This window comes from Anoplopoma fimbria, chromosome 4 (genome assembly GCF_027596085.1).
Source record: "Anoplopoma fimbria isolate UVic2021 breed Golden Eagle Sablefish chromosome 4, Afim_UVic_2022, whole genome shotgun sequence".
NCBI lineage: Eukaryota > Metazoa > Chordata > Actinopteri > Perciformes > Anoplopomatidae > Anoplopoma > Anoplopoma fimbria.
In genome coordinates this window covers 3,640,356-3,655,652 of record NC_072452.1, presented here as the reverse complement: position 1 = coordinate 3,655,652, position 15,297 = coordinate 3,640,356, and the positions used below count along the sequence as shown (strand labels likewise).

The window sequence follows — 15,297 nt, the reverse complement described above, 5'->3', positions numbered from 1 at the left end:
AACATTACATTACATTACATGACATTACAGTCATTTAGCAGACGCTTTTATCCAAAGCGACTTACAGGAAGTGTATTCAACATAGGTATTCAAGAGAACTACTAGTCACCAGAAGTCATAAGTGCATCTCCTTTCTTAAACAAGCATCTTAAAGCATAAACCAGAGCAAAAGTATAGTGCAGAGGCAGATTACTACGAAAACAATAATTGCAACAGACTAATACGAATATAATAAGTGCTACAAACTACTACGAATAGGATAAGTGCAGTAAACAAATATGAATACAATAAGTGCAACAACTAATATGAATGCAATAAGTGCTACGAGGAAGGCTCAGGGTAGTACTTCTTGAAGAGGTGAGTTTTCAGCCTGCGCCTAAAGATGGGCATAATGGAAGCTCTACAACTGCAGCAAAGGCCTAGACTGAACTTGTTCCACTTTTCAAACCTAATTATCTGTGTTCATATGCTACAAAATAAAAGGGTACATTTAAAGAAACTTAAATTTAATTAGTTTTTGTGTATTTCTGCTACTAATATTTATCAAATAAAGATAGTATAGTGTTTCATGTTGCTATCAGTATTGAAAAATGAGTGAGATGGTTCCTGTATGGAGACTTCTTTTTTTTTTTTTTTTTTTTTCCTCCAGGCAAGTGGTGTTCTCCAACACTTTTTTGGAATTTAAGTTTTGTTTTGGTATTTTTCACAAAAGAAGAAGGAACACTATTCGTACATATGTGAGACCGAGCACTGAATTCATAAATATTAAAGCACACCATATTCACAAAACACTATATTTGGAAAACATTCTGGCGTTCCTCAGCAGTGGTGTGCACGGACACGTTTCTGTGACCATCGTGACCCAAAATTAAGCCAAACCCCAACCATGAGGAGCGTCAGTTTAACAGAGAATTTGACACTAAAGCCATACCAACACTGGATGAGGTCGATACTGACACCGGTTTCAAAATTAAGAAATGCAACAATTACGATAGAAATTTGTCTTAATATCCTGATACGGAACTCTGAGGATTTTGTTTAGGAGTAGTGTGTAGAAATCATGGGGCAAAAATGTAACACGTGTGTTTCCTTGATCTTTTAATCTCCTGAAATAAGAATCGTAGTGTTTTTGTGACCTTAGAGTGAGCTATTTATAGAATTAAAGACAAGGAAAGATTATACAGCTGGCAACCCTGAGCAAAGTAAGCACACTTCCATGTAAAACACTAGTTCAGGCCAAAGAATACAGTGAACCGGTCAAGCTCTATTCAACACAAGACAGAGAAAGAAGGGCTGATCACTCCTCTCTGCTATCCCCCTTGTGCAGGACCAAAACTGTCAAGTGTACCCAAATAATCCTCAGGGGATAAATTCAATTGAAACAGTGACTCTTAAGATTATTCATAATAATATCATTTTGAGTGACTTCTACTGTTCTTCTATGGTCTCCACTATAAAGCTGATTGAACATTGTTCTGGACTTTTAGACACCAGTTTCAAATTCATTTCTCATCATCTTTGATATTTGCTCTGCATTGTCATAGTTTACTACAAAAGTAATATTTTGGACTTGCATAGAGGAAGAATAGAGGAAGGCACTAATCCTCACTCTGCATGATATTTGTAAAACAAAACCTAAAATATTCAAATTGCATTACATTCTTTCAACAAAATTGTATAATAAGTAATTAAATCAATAATCTGTTGGAAAAAGAAATGCACAAATGCTCTCTTTCTATCTTGACACACATGTACGGGGTGTAATCAGACTTGTCTTCCTGACCCTGCAGGTGAGTGTGATGGTGGTAGCAGCCGGACTCTCCTGTGTGGCTGCAGTGTTTATATCAGGTTACTCCTGTCTGACACTCACCTACGGGGAGGAGGACAAAGAGGTCTTCCACCACCACGACAGTCCTCAAGTGGTAACCATCTCACACACACACACACACACACACACACACACACACACACACACACACACACACACACACACACACACACACACACACACACACACACACAGATTTCCTTTGGGTGGTACCCAATGTTTTATTCAATGAAGTATGTAGACCGTCCTCACAGGGGACTTGGTAAACAAGGTTGTAATTAATTATATTAATACTGTCCAATCATTGGTATTGGATGGAGCCATTGTTAATGTTATTAGTAACACCTGTGATTTTTCTGCTGTGACATGGGTTACTATAGTACATTCAAAATTGGAATTAAAAAGACAATAAGCAGTGAGAAATGTTGTAAGTAAACTGAAACTAAATAAAAACTAAAACTTAATGTATTGCCTCTAGTAAAAATGCATGTGAATTCATTTCAGTTTTAGTTCTTTAGCTATAATATACGACTACTGAATAAAGGGGACCGCATGAATTTTCATCAACTCTTGTGACATTGAACGACAAAAAATATATATTATTTTTTTGAATTTCGAGGAAATTGCAATATGACGGACACTAGAACCGCGCAAGGATTAAATACAATGGCCATTTCTACCTTGATACCCTTCTCTACTGCTGTAAAACTAAATATGTAAAAACCAAACTAAAACTAGCAAACCCACTCTCAAAACGTACTAAAAGTTACCTTAAATTATACTGAAAATCTCTACAATGTTTTGGAGGATATCAGTTGAAGGTTTTTTTTCCTCAACAGTGGAAAACACAGGGTGGGCACTGTTGTTATGCTCTTCAGGGTTGGAAATCCATACAGGGTTGGTCTTGAGGCGCAGCAGCATTTATTTCTGCTCAAACTACAACTTCCACTGTACTTTGACTTGAAATCTAACCGCTAAACTAACTCTTCTTCCCCGTTGCCAACTTGTTCCCTCCCACAAATTTGCATCAACTCTCTCTCGCTTCACAGCTCACTTCCCCACTACACTCACACCGGCTCTGCTGTTCTCCAAATGACATGACAAAACATGACATTACAATTGTATTTACTCAAGTTTCTCAACTACATTTTAAACTACACTTTACAAGACTACAGTCGACATGAAAGCATATTAATTCACCTTTCCCCAATAATCAGTTTTACTGAGTAGAGCTTGTACGCACCATAATGCAAGTCAATGCAATCTCAGTTAACGTTAGCCGTTTCGCTCTGTGCAGTCAACAGACAATTGGGTCTATGTGATCACTCTGAGCAGCATGCATTATATTGGATTACAATATAATCATAATAAGTGTCCGATTAAATTAGTTGTTAAAAGTTGTTAAGGGTTTTCCCCCCGTGGAAGACTTTGGACTTTATGTCTTACTCGCTCACGGCAATAACATTTGTCTGTGTGCCAACGTTAAAACTATCATGCGCCCCGCGTGTGAAGACTAGATTTGACCATCAAAAAAATCAGAAATTTAAAACTGATCTGCAGGTCATGGCTATTCTGCTGCCATCAGAAGCCGACTGATCCATGAACCTCTACGTGAGGGGCTCAGTCCAGTCTGTGAAAATACACAGCTCAGAAAATGTAAGGGAGCTCTTGATCATCACAGTGTCACACCAAAACAGTTAAACAGACAGTTGAGGCTTTCGGGGCGTAAATTGAAATTTTGATGGTTCTCTGGAAAAATCTTTTAAAATGAGTTTTCTCAAAAAAATCTGTTTTCACTGAAATGTTTTTCCTACTTAATACAGGACTTCTACATTCTTTGTCATTTGCTCAGACGTTTGTGCTTCATCGGATGGTGAAGGGGGCCAACGCCACCATACTGTTGACCTGCACCATCTGCCTGGCTCTCTCCTCTCTCATCGCCTACGTCGGCTGCCGTAGTCTTCCCTGCTGTGGCTGCTATGATGCCAGAACCGGATTGGTACAGAAGAACACAGTCCACCACAAATGGCTTTAAAATGAGTTACTGTTGTGGCCTGTCAAGCTGTCTGTTCTCCACTGCACATATGCTGTTTCCACTAACAGTGGGAGATTTACCACACAAGAGTCGAGAAGTTTTTTGTTTTTTTTGAATAACTGTAGAAAAAAAGCCATCTCCATCACAAAGCCACCTAGCTTCTCCTTGTGGCAAAACATTATTTTCAAAGTTCTCCTAATTCGCCACCCTAGTGTATGCAGAAAGCAAAGAAATCACTCCTTTACATATGTTATCTTGGGGAAACTTCCCAAAATCTGAGAGAAGCAGGACAGGGCTGTTAACTAACCATGAGAGCTCTAATATAGAAGTAATGTAACAAGAAAAGTGGTGAGCTGATGATATGCTCTTTGGCCTTGGCAGTAATGCTACGTTAGCATGAGGCCAGCTGTGCCCACTAGCAGAAAGCTGGAACTGGAAAAAAGAAAAAGAGAACTGTGTACTTTGACCATAATCACAACGATGCATTTTATTGTGAATATTGATGTCAGATAAGAATCTTTAATGTTTTGCTTCCACTTGTTGGAAACACAGAGACCGAGGCTTTAATAACTCTTTGTAGAAAGAGTTATTGTATCCATGGATGTGAATCTTTTGTTTTGTGTGTATGTTGCAGGAGTCACTTGTTCCTCAGTGTGACCCAGGGGACACCGAGATGGTTTGTACTTGGCAAGGTAACTAATGTTAAATGTTGTCTTTGATGTTGTCTGGGGGGCAGCTTGGGCAGGATACTGAACCAGAAAAATCTCCTCCTGATCATGCGCCTAGTTGCTGCTGATTCTACTGTGTTTGGCAGTGGTGTTTTTCTCCTAACTGTTGAGTGATTTGGTTTTTCTATATCCAGCAGCAGGTGACGACAGGTTTTTCAACTGTCCTGCTCAGTCCACTGACCAGGGCATCAAGGAGGAAGAGGAGGGTCCCGCCAAACTGCCTCCATATAGCAGACTGACCTGACACGCATCCACAGAGAGATTTGTCCAACACATTCTTATTTGTTTTCTCCATTCCAGAGAGGAGGGGACGGCTACGGATTATGTTAAAGCTATGCCTTCACATTTCCTCATTTTTGGATGGGTGGAATGTTGTAAAGAAAGTCAAAGTGGTTGAAGTTCTTGAAGACTGAGCACTTTTGACTGTGGCAGTGTCTTTATTTCTTCTTGACCAATGATTTCTGTAGACAAAATCATTTAAACCTTGCCAGAGTTGAATACCTGTATATGAATGATTGAAATACATTATTCATTGTATGCTGTGTGAAAGTGAGCTCTGTTAACAATATATAAATCAAAGATATTTTGTGTATTTAATCTATTAAACCTTTTTAAAAGAGATCACAACATTTTGAAATGTTCAGCGTAGTTTATTTCATGACATTGCAACTACTTGCCCCGAGTAGTTTCATTCATTAGTAACTTTGTGAATTGATACCATTCTGTAAATCCAGAGTTTTCTTTCTGGGCATTTGCAATGAGCAATACATTTCATAATAGTTGAATGGCTGTAGTGAAGAAAATGATCGTAGGACCTGGTGTGAAGGTGGAGGGGGCGTTGACCCTTTCAGAAGAAAGCAGCAACCAAACACCCTCATGAGGTCTTCCTCTGTTCATCCTCAGAGTTTGTGAGCTTTCTTTCATCTGTGTGCATAGCCTCTGAACACTCAGTCCTGAGACAAGGCCGTTTGTTTGGATCAATAACTATGTGAGCGTGATGATCAGAGGAGCCACAGGACCAGCTGTGGCCACAGCACACATCTGCAACCACGAACACAAGGCTGCAACCTATCGCCATAACCACTCCAGCTTATGATGCATCGTTGCCTACGAAGGGTTAAACGGCGTCAGCTTTTTATCATACAATATTACGTGTAATCCTGCAAATTTCCCTGCTGCGGAAATAATAAAGGATTATCTTATCTTATCATACAATAGTGTTTGCCACATGCTGAAGGTTGTATTACAAGCTTACACACAGGATATGTCGTAGGTACGGTATGTGTTTGTCCTGTTTTATTCACTGGCTGGCCTACACGTGCTAATCTGTATTCTTGTTTACAAATTTGGCTATTTTGTTGCCTTCAGATAAAGAAACGGGAACAGAAAGATAGAGCGAGCAAAGACTTATCTTTGCCAGCTGTAATCTCCCTAAATTCCATTTCCAAGTTCCTAACAGGTTCCCTTTGCATCCTTTATCATAAAATCCAGTCAATCCCTGGTTAAACTCTTCCCCGACCACTGATGGCATTTTCCCCCACAAAATTAGCTCTGCTTCTTGAATCAGCTCCATTAAGGACTCTTGAAACCTTGGTGCTAGCAAACTAGTCGGCGTTGTCACCAGATTGGACGGAACCGTTGTAATCAAGGATGCCTCATCTACGGAGGGCGTCAATGCACAACGGAAGTAAACAGCAGAAGAAGAAGAAGAAGAAGACTGATCGCATTGATGACCTGCAAGCTTTTGTTCGATTATCACAGATATATCTTTTTTTTTTTATCCAAAAAACAACAGTAATTACAATGATGACTAGTAATTGTAAGAAGACAATTTCACACTTGACTTAACTCTGTAGAATACAACACTGCCTCTGATGTCATCAAGGTTCACAACTTCAGGTTTAAAGAAAAAAAAATTCTGTTGGTCAAAATGCTCCAAACAGAACCTGTTCCATGCTGGTTGAAAAGTGGTGGTGAAGAACAACAACAGGTGCATACTGTAGAGCAAGCCTGTTTGGTGTAACTCCACCCAGGTCTGAGCCTCACTCCACCCACTGCATAATAATAAAAACAAACTAGACCTTAACAAAAGGTGCCGTCCATCACAAATAGGTGTCTTAAACTATCTTTTTTTCTTGACCACTTGGGAGCAGCTGAAGCAAGCTGTGAACAGAACCTTGACCAGCGTCTGACGAGCAGTACGAATAAGTGTGAAACTCTGGGTGTGATTAGGGTATTTCCCTGTGTTCTTCGGTAGTTTTAATTTTATTTTTTTCCCCCCAATCAACTGCTAATTTCAGTGAGCTTACTAATAAGCATGATTTTATGTTAAGCACAATCAAGGCTTGGAGAAACTGGAGTTTTTGACCACTGATAGCAGCCAATATGCTTTTATGAGCATTAATCCACTGATTGACAGCTGTTTGTGTTAACATTCAATACGTTAAAGAAGGAAATGCATTCAACTTGTTTGTGTTATGTAATGTGTTTTGATTAGAAACACTGAACATAACTTGACAGCGGGCACCCTCAATGGAAGAATTAAAACCAAATAGATTGTATTATATTATAACGTGTTGTGATATTATGTCCACCCCAAGTCTGCATAAAGAAGTGAAATTTCGCTCTCCCATCATATCATAGTGAAAACATTTCTAGTTCATCTCCCTCCATGTTTTCTGTGGCCACAGAGTCCATAAACATAGGTGAATTGAAACTTAAAGTGGTGCATTAGAAAGTAGGGAAACTGAATTAGAATCGGATTCTTGGCCCCTTGTTGAAGTTCGTTTCAGTTCAGATCGTCCATGGACCCGCGATAGATTTTGGCAGTCACAACAACAACAACCATACTGTAAATACTCCCTCAAACCAAAGTCCTTTAAAAAGTAAAGCATAGGCATTGGAGAAAAAAAAGTATCCTCTTCTAAATGTTTAATTCATAAATGTCCGTGCTGATTGTGAAGCCATTGGGCTGGATCCGTTCCTTCTTTCAAGACCTCCACACTTTCCCTTAGCTCCTTCCGCTTTCAACCCCCTCTGGCTTGTGCAGCCTCAGATTGAAGTTGTCTCCCTCTTTCCCTCCATTTTTCTCCCTCAGCAGCTGCTGCAGCTCCAGCTCCTGGCCCCTTCTCCCCCGTCACCCCTCCCCCGCTCAGGTTGATGGTACCTGCTGATCCCCGGGTGGCTGGCTCAAAACCAGAGGCTTCTGAGACTTCAGCTTGTGTGCCACCGTCATGAAAATAGCCTCGACGTGGTCATTGTTTCCCCCGCCACAGTTTCCGTCTCCCTGGCCGTTTGGGTTCTTTGCAGACGTCTCAAACAGGGGCATAGAATGGGCGTCTGCAAACTGTTGCGCCACGTCTGTGCCAACTTGAACGGAGTCTTGAAGGTCGCACTTGTTTCCAACTAGGATCCTGGGTACCTCGCTGCCCAGCGCGTGCTGCTTGCACTCCTCGATCCAGGCTGGGAGGCTGCGGAAGCTGGCAGCGTTGGTGACATCGTAGACAAAGACAACAGCATGCACGTTACGGTAATAGTGCTGCACCATGGACTTCCTGAAGCGTTCCTGGCCTGCAGTGTCCCACAGCTGGATCTGCGGGGGGGGGACAGTTCGGATCAGCAGTTATGGATCAAATTTTAAACTGAGTTTATGGTGTCATTCCATACAGAGAATCGATTTGATCCCAGTGTTTAAGCCAGGCCTCACTCAGTGAAAGTGACTGGGATCATTCTTTCATGTGTCATAAGTCAACATCAGGCTTGATTTAAACATTCCTTTCCACACTTTGTAAAACAAAACTGTAACTAATTAAATAAATAAATACATAAATATACATTTACTGAATGTTATTTATCATTAAAATAATAAATTGTACACCAGCAATTTGGCAAAAATGCAGCAACAAATTAGTAAAAAATTCGACAGGAGTTAAAATTCCAGTTTAAAATGTATATAACAATAAATTGAACCCCCTTGTATTTTGAGTCAGTATCAACCCCATATCAGTATCCTTGCATCCCTGCCCATTAAACCAACAAAGAGTCAAGTCTTACATCAAAGCCTGATAGACCTTGTATTGCTCTGTGCCATAGAGAAACACATGAGCCACATTGTAGATTTAGGTATTTTTCATGGGATTTGTTGACAATAAGAAAAACTCAGGAAAAATGAGAACATTAAATTACAATTTAACTAAGAGCTATATACACACATAACAGCTTATATATATATATATATCTTAATGTTCCTTCCTTTCTTTCCAATTTATCCTTTAATGAACCTTTCATACAGTTTTTTTCTATTGTATTGTTTATATTGTTTTCTAATTTAAAGATTTTGACTATCTGTTTGAACATTGTGTGTGTGTGTGTGTGTGTGTGTGTGTGTGTGTGTGTGTGTGTGTGTGTGTGTGTGTGTGTGTGTGTGTGTGTAGGGGCTACACCTACATGTGCTGCATGGTCCTATCCTGTATCACGACTATTGATAAGGGATCCTACATGTGTGGAGCCTGAGCTCAGGACTAAAGACACAACATCTCAAACTTGCTGTTTTGAGTTTGGATCTATTCTTTTTTATTTTTAGTATTTTATGTGCCTATTGCAAGACTCCCCACTCTGAAGTGCCCCTTCAAATGAGCACAGGAGGAGCAAGCTGGTATCTGCCCTGCTCAGTGGCCCATAATAAGACAGCTGATGGACACACCCTTCCACCAGCCTGGAGCTCACACCTAACCACGTATTCAGATGAGTGTGTGTGTGTCTCCTGTGTACATGTTGTCTGCCCTGCACACCTTGATCTTCTCGGAGTCAAACTCCACCAGCCTGGAGCTCACACCTAACCACGTATTCAGATGAGTGTGTGTGTGTGTCTCCTGTGTACATGTTGTCTGCCCTGCACACCTTGATCTTCTCGGAGTCAAACTCCACCAGCCTGGAGCTCACACCTAACCACGTATTCAGATGAGTGTGTGTGTGTGTCTCCTGTGTACATGTTGTCTGCCCTGCACACCTTGATCTTCTCGGAGTCAAACTCCACCAGCCTGGAGCTCACACCTAACCACGTATTCAGATGAGTGTGTGTGTGTGTCTCCTGTGTACATGTTGTCTGCCCTGCACACCTTGATCTTCTCGGAGTCAAACTCCACCAGCCTGGAGCTCACACCTAACCACGTATTCAGATGAGTGTGTGTGTGTCTCCTGTGTACATGTTGTCTGCCCTGCACACCTTGATCTTCTCGGAGTCAAACTCCACCAGCCTGGAGCTCACACCTAACCACGTATTCAGATGAGTGTGTGTGAGTGTGTGTGTGTCTCCTGTGTACATGTTGTCTGCCCTGCACACCTTGATCTTCTCGGAGTCAAACTCCACCAGCCTGGAGCTCACACCTAACCACGTATTCAGATGAGTGTGTGTGTGTCTCCTGTGTACATGTTGTCTGCCCTGCACACCTTGATCTTCTCGGAGTCAAACTCCACCAGCCTGGAGCTCACACCTAACCACGTATTCAGATGAGTGTGTGTGTGTCTCCTGTGTACATGTTGTCTGCCCTGCACACTCCAAACTCCACCAGCCTCTCCCTGAAGTCCACCCCGATCGTGGCCTCGGTCTTCTCCGGGAACTTCCCCGCACAGAAGCGGTATGTGAGGCAGGTCTTCCCCACGCCGGAGTCCCCGATCACGATGATTTTGAATATGCGGGTCCTCGGCGGAGGAAGGGTGGAGCTCGTCAGAGAGCCGGAGAAACCCACCGACGACCCCACCGACGACATGTCGGACCGGCGGGCTGGATGGATGTGTGGGTCGGGAGGGTCAGTGAAACATCAGCCCAGTGAGACAACCGTCTGCATTTAAAGGTGGATAAGAATAATAATCCCGTTATTGTCAATATACTCACAGCACGTTTACATTACAGTCAACAAAGGTGTCACTGTCAAGACACGTAGAGGTTCTCCAGGAAAGAGGGTTCTGCAGCTCTCGCGAGATTAAAATGTGTAGTCTCGTTCTTCTTCTTCTTCTTCTTCTTCTTCTTCTTCTTCTTCTTCTTCTTCTTCTTCTTCTTCTTCTTCATTTTGGTGCATTACCGCCACCAACTGGTATGAACTGTGGATCAGGATTGAAGTATTCACTAATGCATATACAGTATATATATATATATATATATATATATATATATATATATATATATATATATATATATATATATATATATATATATATATATATACAGTACCAGTCAAAAGTTCAAAACACCTTCTCATTCAATGGTTTTTCTTTCTTTCTTTTTTTTTTTTTTCTTTTCACATTGTAGATTAATATTGAAGACATCCAAACTATGAAGGGACACATATGGAATTATGTGGTAAACAAACAAATGCTCAACAAACCAGAATATGTTTCATATTTTACATTCTTCAAATCACCTTCTCCACATAAGGCCGGTCATGACTCCACTCCTGTGACCGTTTCTTTGCTGTCGTTCCTTGGCTTTTTGTAATTCTCACATCGCTGCAAGTTTCTGTTCTTTGTAAGCGACCTTTTTGTTCTCATTTCTTTTTTCCAGCGTGTGCCTCGTTCCCTACCTGAGTTTTTTTGTCCCCTGGTTCCTCACTGCTCTTCAGACGTCTTTTATCCCTTTGTCACTCGTCTTTGTTAGACTTGTTCTAATTAAATATTTCAGAGAAACCCCATGAGTCTCTCTGCCTTTGTTGGTCCCGAACACTAACCCAAACCATAACACATAGAGGCTTTTAAGTGGAGCTTGTGTATTCTTTCCCCCCAATGAACCATTGGTAGCCTACTACTGTCAAATAACCACTCTGTACAGCATGAAAGCATTATATTAGTGTTTAGTCATTCAAAATGTACAATTTCACTTGTATCTGCTTGCCATAAATAATAAAATGTAAACAATACAGGTTCTTTAACAGGAATAAACCTAAAGAAAGTACGTGTGATAGTAAGTAACAGTGCAAGGCCAAACTATTCTTTAAAAAAGTCAAGAGTGTAATGTAGTAATACAGAGGCTTGATCAGGAATTGCAAGCAACTTCTTCAGTTGCAAAACTTTCACTTATTTTATTATCAACCAGCAAGAATTGAAAGGATTGAATCAGGAACCACTCTGCAGCAAATCTAAATTTGTATCTGAGTTTTGTATGGTAGACAGCGTTCAGGGGTGGGAAATTGCAGCATGTCTGTAAATCATATCACCACAATTTAACACAAAGAGAGGTTGCTTCCTCAACCATCTGTCTATGAAACATAGAGAAATAAAACATGTTTCTGTAAAACATGTTCCTTATTTGATCCTCAGTGGATCTATATGTGTTCTAAGTGTGAATTTGTCAACAATCCAGATTGCTAAATATTTATAATGTGGGACTCTTTAAATGACTGTACTGATTCGGAGAGTACTGTTTAATACAAGTTTGAGATCAATTAAGGCAGCTTGCGGCATTGTAAGAAAATGAAAGTTTTCAGTAACCTATTTTTATTGAGTCAGTCCAAAATAGTGTCACCTGCATAGAGGTGGCAATTACAAGATTGCAAAAACAAGATTATATAATTTATATAAATAGTGAACAAGACTGATCCTAAGTTTGAGCCTTGTAGGACACCTTTTGATATTGGTAGAAACTGATTTATTACCACTTAGCACTTTAACACACTGTTGTCTGTCAAAGAGGTAATTGTTGTTAAATCATCTACTGGCATCAGAATCAAATCCAATGCTTGATGATCTCCGCAGGAAGAGGGAATGATCAACTATATCAAAGACTTTTGATAAATCAACAAAAAGAGCAGCACAGTGTTTACTATTGTTAACAGCTGACACAATATAATAAAAAATTTGTAGCAATGATGGTTCTATGCTTCGTTTTGGAGACGGATTGGTAGAGGGTTAATACAGAATTAGTAGAATTATAATTATGAAAATAGGGATAGTAATGTGATTAATAATAATAATGGAAGTAGCAGTGGGTGTCAGTCGGCTCACAGCAGGAGGCACGACTACGGTCCAGGTACCACAACGATTCATGGAAACCTGCAGAACGAGAAAGCAAAAGGGCTTCAGGGTGGAAGTAAAGCTAAAATGCTTAATGGTACAGGTAATAGTAATAGTAATGTGACTAGTAATAATAATAATGGTGGTAGCAGTGGGTGTCAGCAGGGCCGTAGCAGGATGCACGTCCACGGTCCAGGTACAGCCACGATTTATAGAAGCCTGCGAAGCGAGAAAGCACAAAGACTCCAGGGTATGTGATAATAAAAAATTTGTAGCAATGATGGTTCTATGCTTCGTTTTGGAGACGGATTGGTAGAGGGTTAATACAGAATACCTAGTTTGGATTGAGTTGAGTCGACCGTTTAATAATGATTCAAGGGTTTAGGACTAACAAGAAAGTTTTAAAACGGGATTGCAGTTCTGTACTATTCCTTCCTCACTGCCAGTGACAATAAACAAAGTAGATAAGTCCTTACCTCTACACCTTAAGCAATAAAGGTGACACATTTGACAGTCCACAGCCCTTAGAGGAAGATCTCAAGGCAAGATATGAAGTTAACACCAGGAAGTGAAAACATGGAAGGATTAACTGAAGTATTTCTCTGAACCAATGCCTAACCTCTCTCTATTCCCCGTCTCTCTTATCTGGGAAAAGGTCAAACATGACTTCACAGATCAAGTCATAAAATACGTAGAATCAAAAAAACAAAAACTAACAATAGGTGTCTTACAATTATTCTCTGTAGCTCGGAATAATACTGTATAAGTCCTCAGAGTATGCAATAACCCCACTCAAGTTATTCCACAGGTGATTTCAGGAAAGTAGATATTTTTCCTGAATCTGTGAGAGGAGAACAGAGCTAAATATGTTTCATGCCTTTTGAAGGCTGTCCCATCATCGCCAAGATGGCAACGGCCTTTTGAGTCACTGCGTTTACTGTGTAACCCCCCGGGGCTGATTCTGCTTCCTCTGCATTCAGTTTCCTCTCCAACTTGTGCTACAGAAGTTATGAAATATGTTCAGTAATAAGACTATTTATTCATTATTAGTTAGTCTTAGTTCTCCTTAAATTGACCACTGCCACTTACAGCCAAGCAATCCGTTCCACTGAACTGTCTTTGATGTATACTCTTCAGCAAATGCAAATGAAAACGTTTTCTCAGATTTTCTTTCCGTTTTTTTAAGTTTTTATTCCTTTTCTTTCCCCTTTAAGACCTATCTAGAGCCAGTGTTTAGTTTGCCGTTCTGAGCTACTGAAGAAACATGGTTTTCTAACTCTGTGAAGAAGACCTGCTCCGTATGTAGGTATAACAGCTCAACGTAAGGCAACATAAACACAACGATTCTTAATTTCAGGTGACTATAAACTAAAGAAACATACTTATTAGTGTTCTGCCAATAGATCCCCTTAAATGCTGCAAACTGTTCCTATAATACTGGCTTCTATAACCACTCCCTGCTGCCATCCAGTGGCCAACATTAAGCTCATTACATATCTCATTCATTCATTCATTCATGTTCCGTAACCGCTTATCCTGTTAAGGGGTCGCGGGGGAGCTGTCATTGGGCGAAGGCAGAGTTCACCCTGGACAGGTCGCCAGACTATCGCAGGGCTATATATCCCATGTGGGTCTCAATTTCTAAAATATGACAGGATTTATTTCAAGGAACAGTTTAACATTTTGGGAAACAAGCATATTGACTTTCTTGCTGAGAGATAGATGAGAAGATTGCTACAACTCTCTAACTATTCCTTTAAAAGCCTGAAGTTGCACCAGTTAGATCATTTAGGTTTAAACAAATAAGGGAGGATGATGTTCTTCCATTGCATAAAGTGTAAACACAATGTGCAAATAACGCATGTATTAAGTTAATAATTATTCTAATATCCTTCTAAAAAACACAGACTGGAGCTTAAAGAGAAACCAAACCCCTAAGTTGACCTTTATTGCTTTTTGTTTGAAACTACAAGTGTGTGTATAATTTTTGACAGCGTGTATGTTCCTGGTGTAGTGTGGGATGTTTAATAACAATATGGACTAATGCTGGCAATGTACCTCTGTCTAAATACAATTGAATATACCCTGTTTTTGCCTTATAAATACATACTTTTTGATTTGAAAAAGAAGAAAAAAGAATGGCTGTCTTCGGCTCAGAGGTGGAGCGCGTCGACCTACAACTGACCCTCAGGGGTTTGATCAGCGGTTCCTCCAGTATGCTATCTCCATGTGATGGGTAAGACACTGAATCCCAAGTTACTCCCAGCTGGTGTGCATGAATATGGATTAGTATAGTTGGCACCTTGCAGTAAATGAATGTGTGTGAATGCGTGAGTGATGACATGTAGTGTAGCGGTTAACTAAATACTAGCAGACATCAGTGTTACTAAGTCTGCCTGTTACTTACTGATTACTGCTGTTATATCTGAAAATTTGAATGTATTGACTGTATGATGTTGATTCTTAGTGCCAATATAATATTGTCAACACAATATATTAGGGTCTCTATAACCAGCTTTTCCATTATGATGATCTGCTGTTTTTCTTCCTCTTATGTGATAGTAAATGGAACATCTTAGGGCACTGGACCACAAGTCAGATAATACAAGAAATATGAAGATTTCACTTTGGGTTTAGGAAATTGTGATGGGATTTTGTCGACATTTTCAGACCAAACCGAAGAGAAAATAACTGCTACACAT

The 15,297-nt window shown here is 40.2% G+C and overlaps 2 protein-coding genes across 2 annotated transcripts; one reads left to right on the top strand and one right to left on the bottom strand.

Annotated features, from left to right (window-relative positions):
* The first annotated feature begins 886 nt into the window (after nt 1-886).
* zgc:113425 (uncharacterized protein LOC541425 homolog) lies at nt 887-5,491 on the top strand. The gene is made up of 5 exons (XM_054598163.1): nt 887-895; nt 1,791-1,922; nt 3,681-3,827; nt 4,498-4,555; nt 4,726-5,491. The coding sequence occupies exons 1-5, from the start codon at nt 887-889 to the stop codon at nt 4,833-4,835; spliced, it is 456 nt and encodes a 151-aa protein (XP_054454138.1). The 3' UTR covers nt 4,836-5,491.
* Nucleotides 5,492-5,504: 13 nt separating this feature from the next.
* Nucleotides 5,505-10,584, bottom strand: rab33ba (RAB33B, member RAS oncogene family a). The gene is given in 5 exon segments (XM_054597270.1): nt 5,505-7,743; nt 7,746-7,769; nt 7,772-8,183; nt 10,040-10,070; nt 10,163-10,584. Coding segments are annotated over 5 exon segments (723 nt in total). The 5' UTR covers nt 10,360-10,584; the 3' UTR covers nt 5,505-7,684.
* Nucleotides 10,585-15,297: the final 4,713 nt, after the last annotated feature.

Bases quoted from the DNA above. Each gene is read 5' to 3' on its own strand.
- zgc:113425 (XM_054598163.1), top strand. The intron at 1,923-3,680 runs GTAACCATCTCA...TCATTTGCTCAG, and splicing joins ACCACGACAGTCCTCAAGTG to ACGTTTGTGCTTCATCGGAT. The intron at 4,556-4,725 runs GTAACTAATGTT...TTCTATATCCAG, and splicing joins GATGGTTTGTACTTGGCAAG to CAGCAGGTGACGACAGGTTT.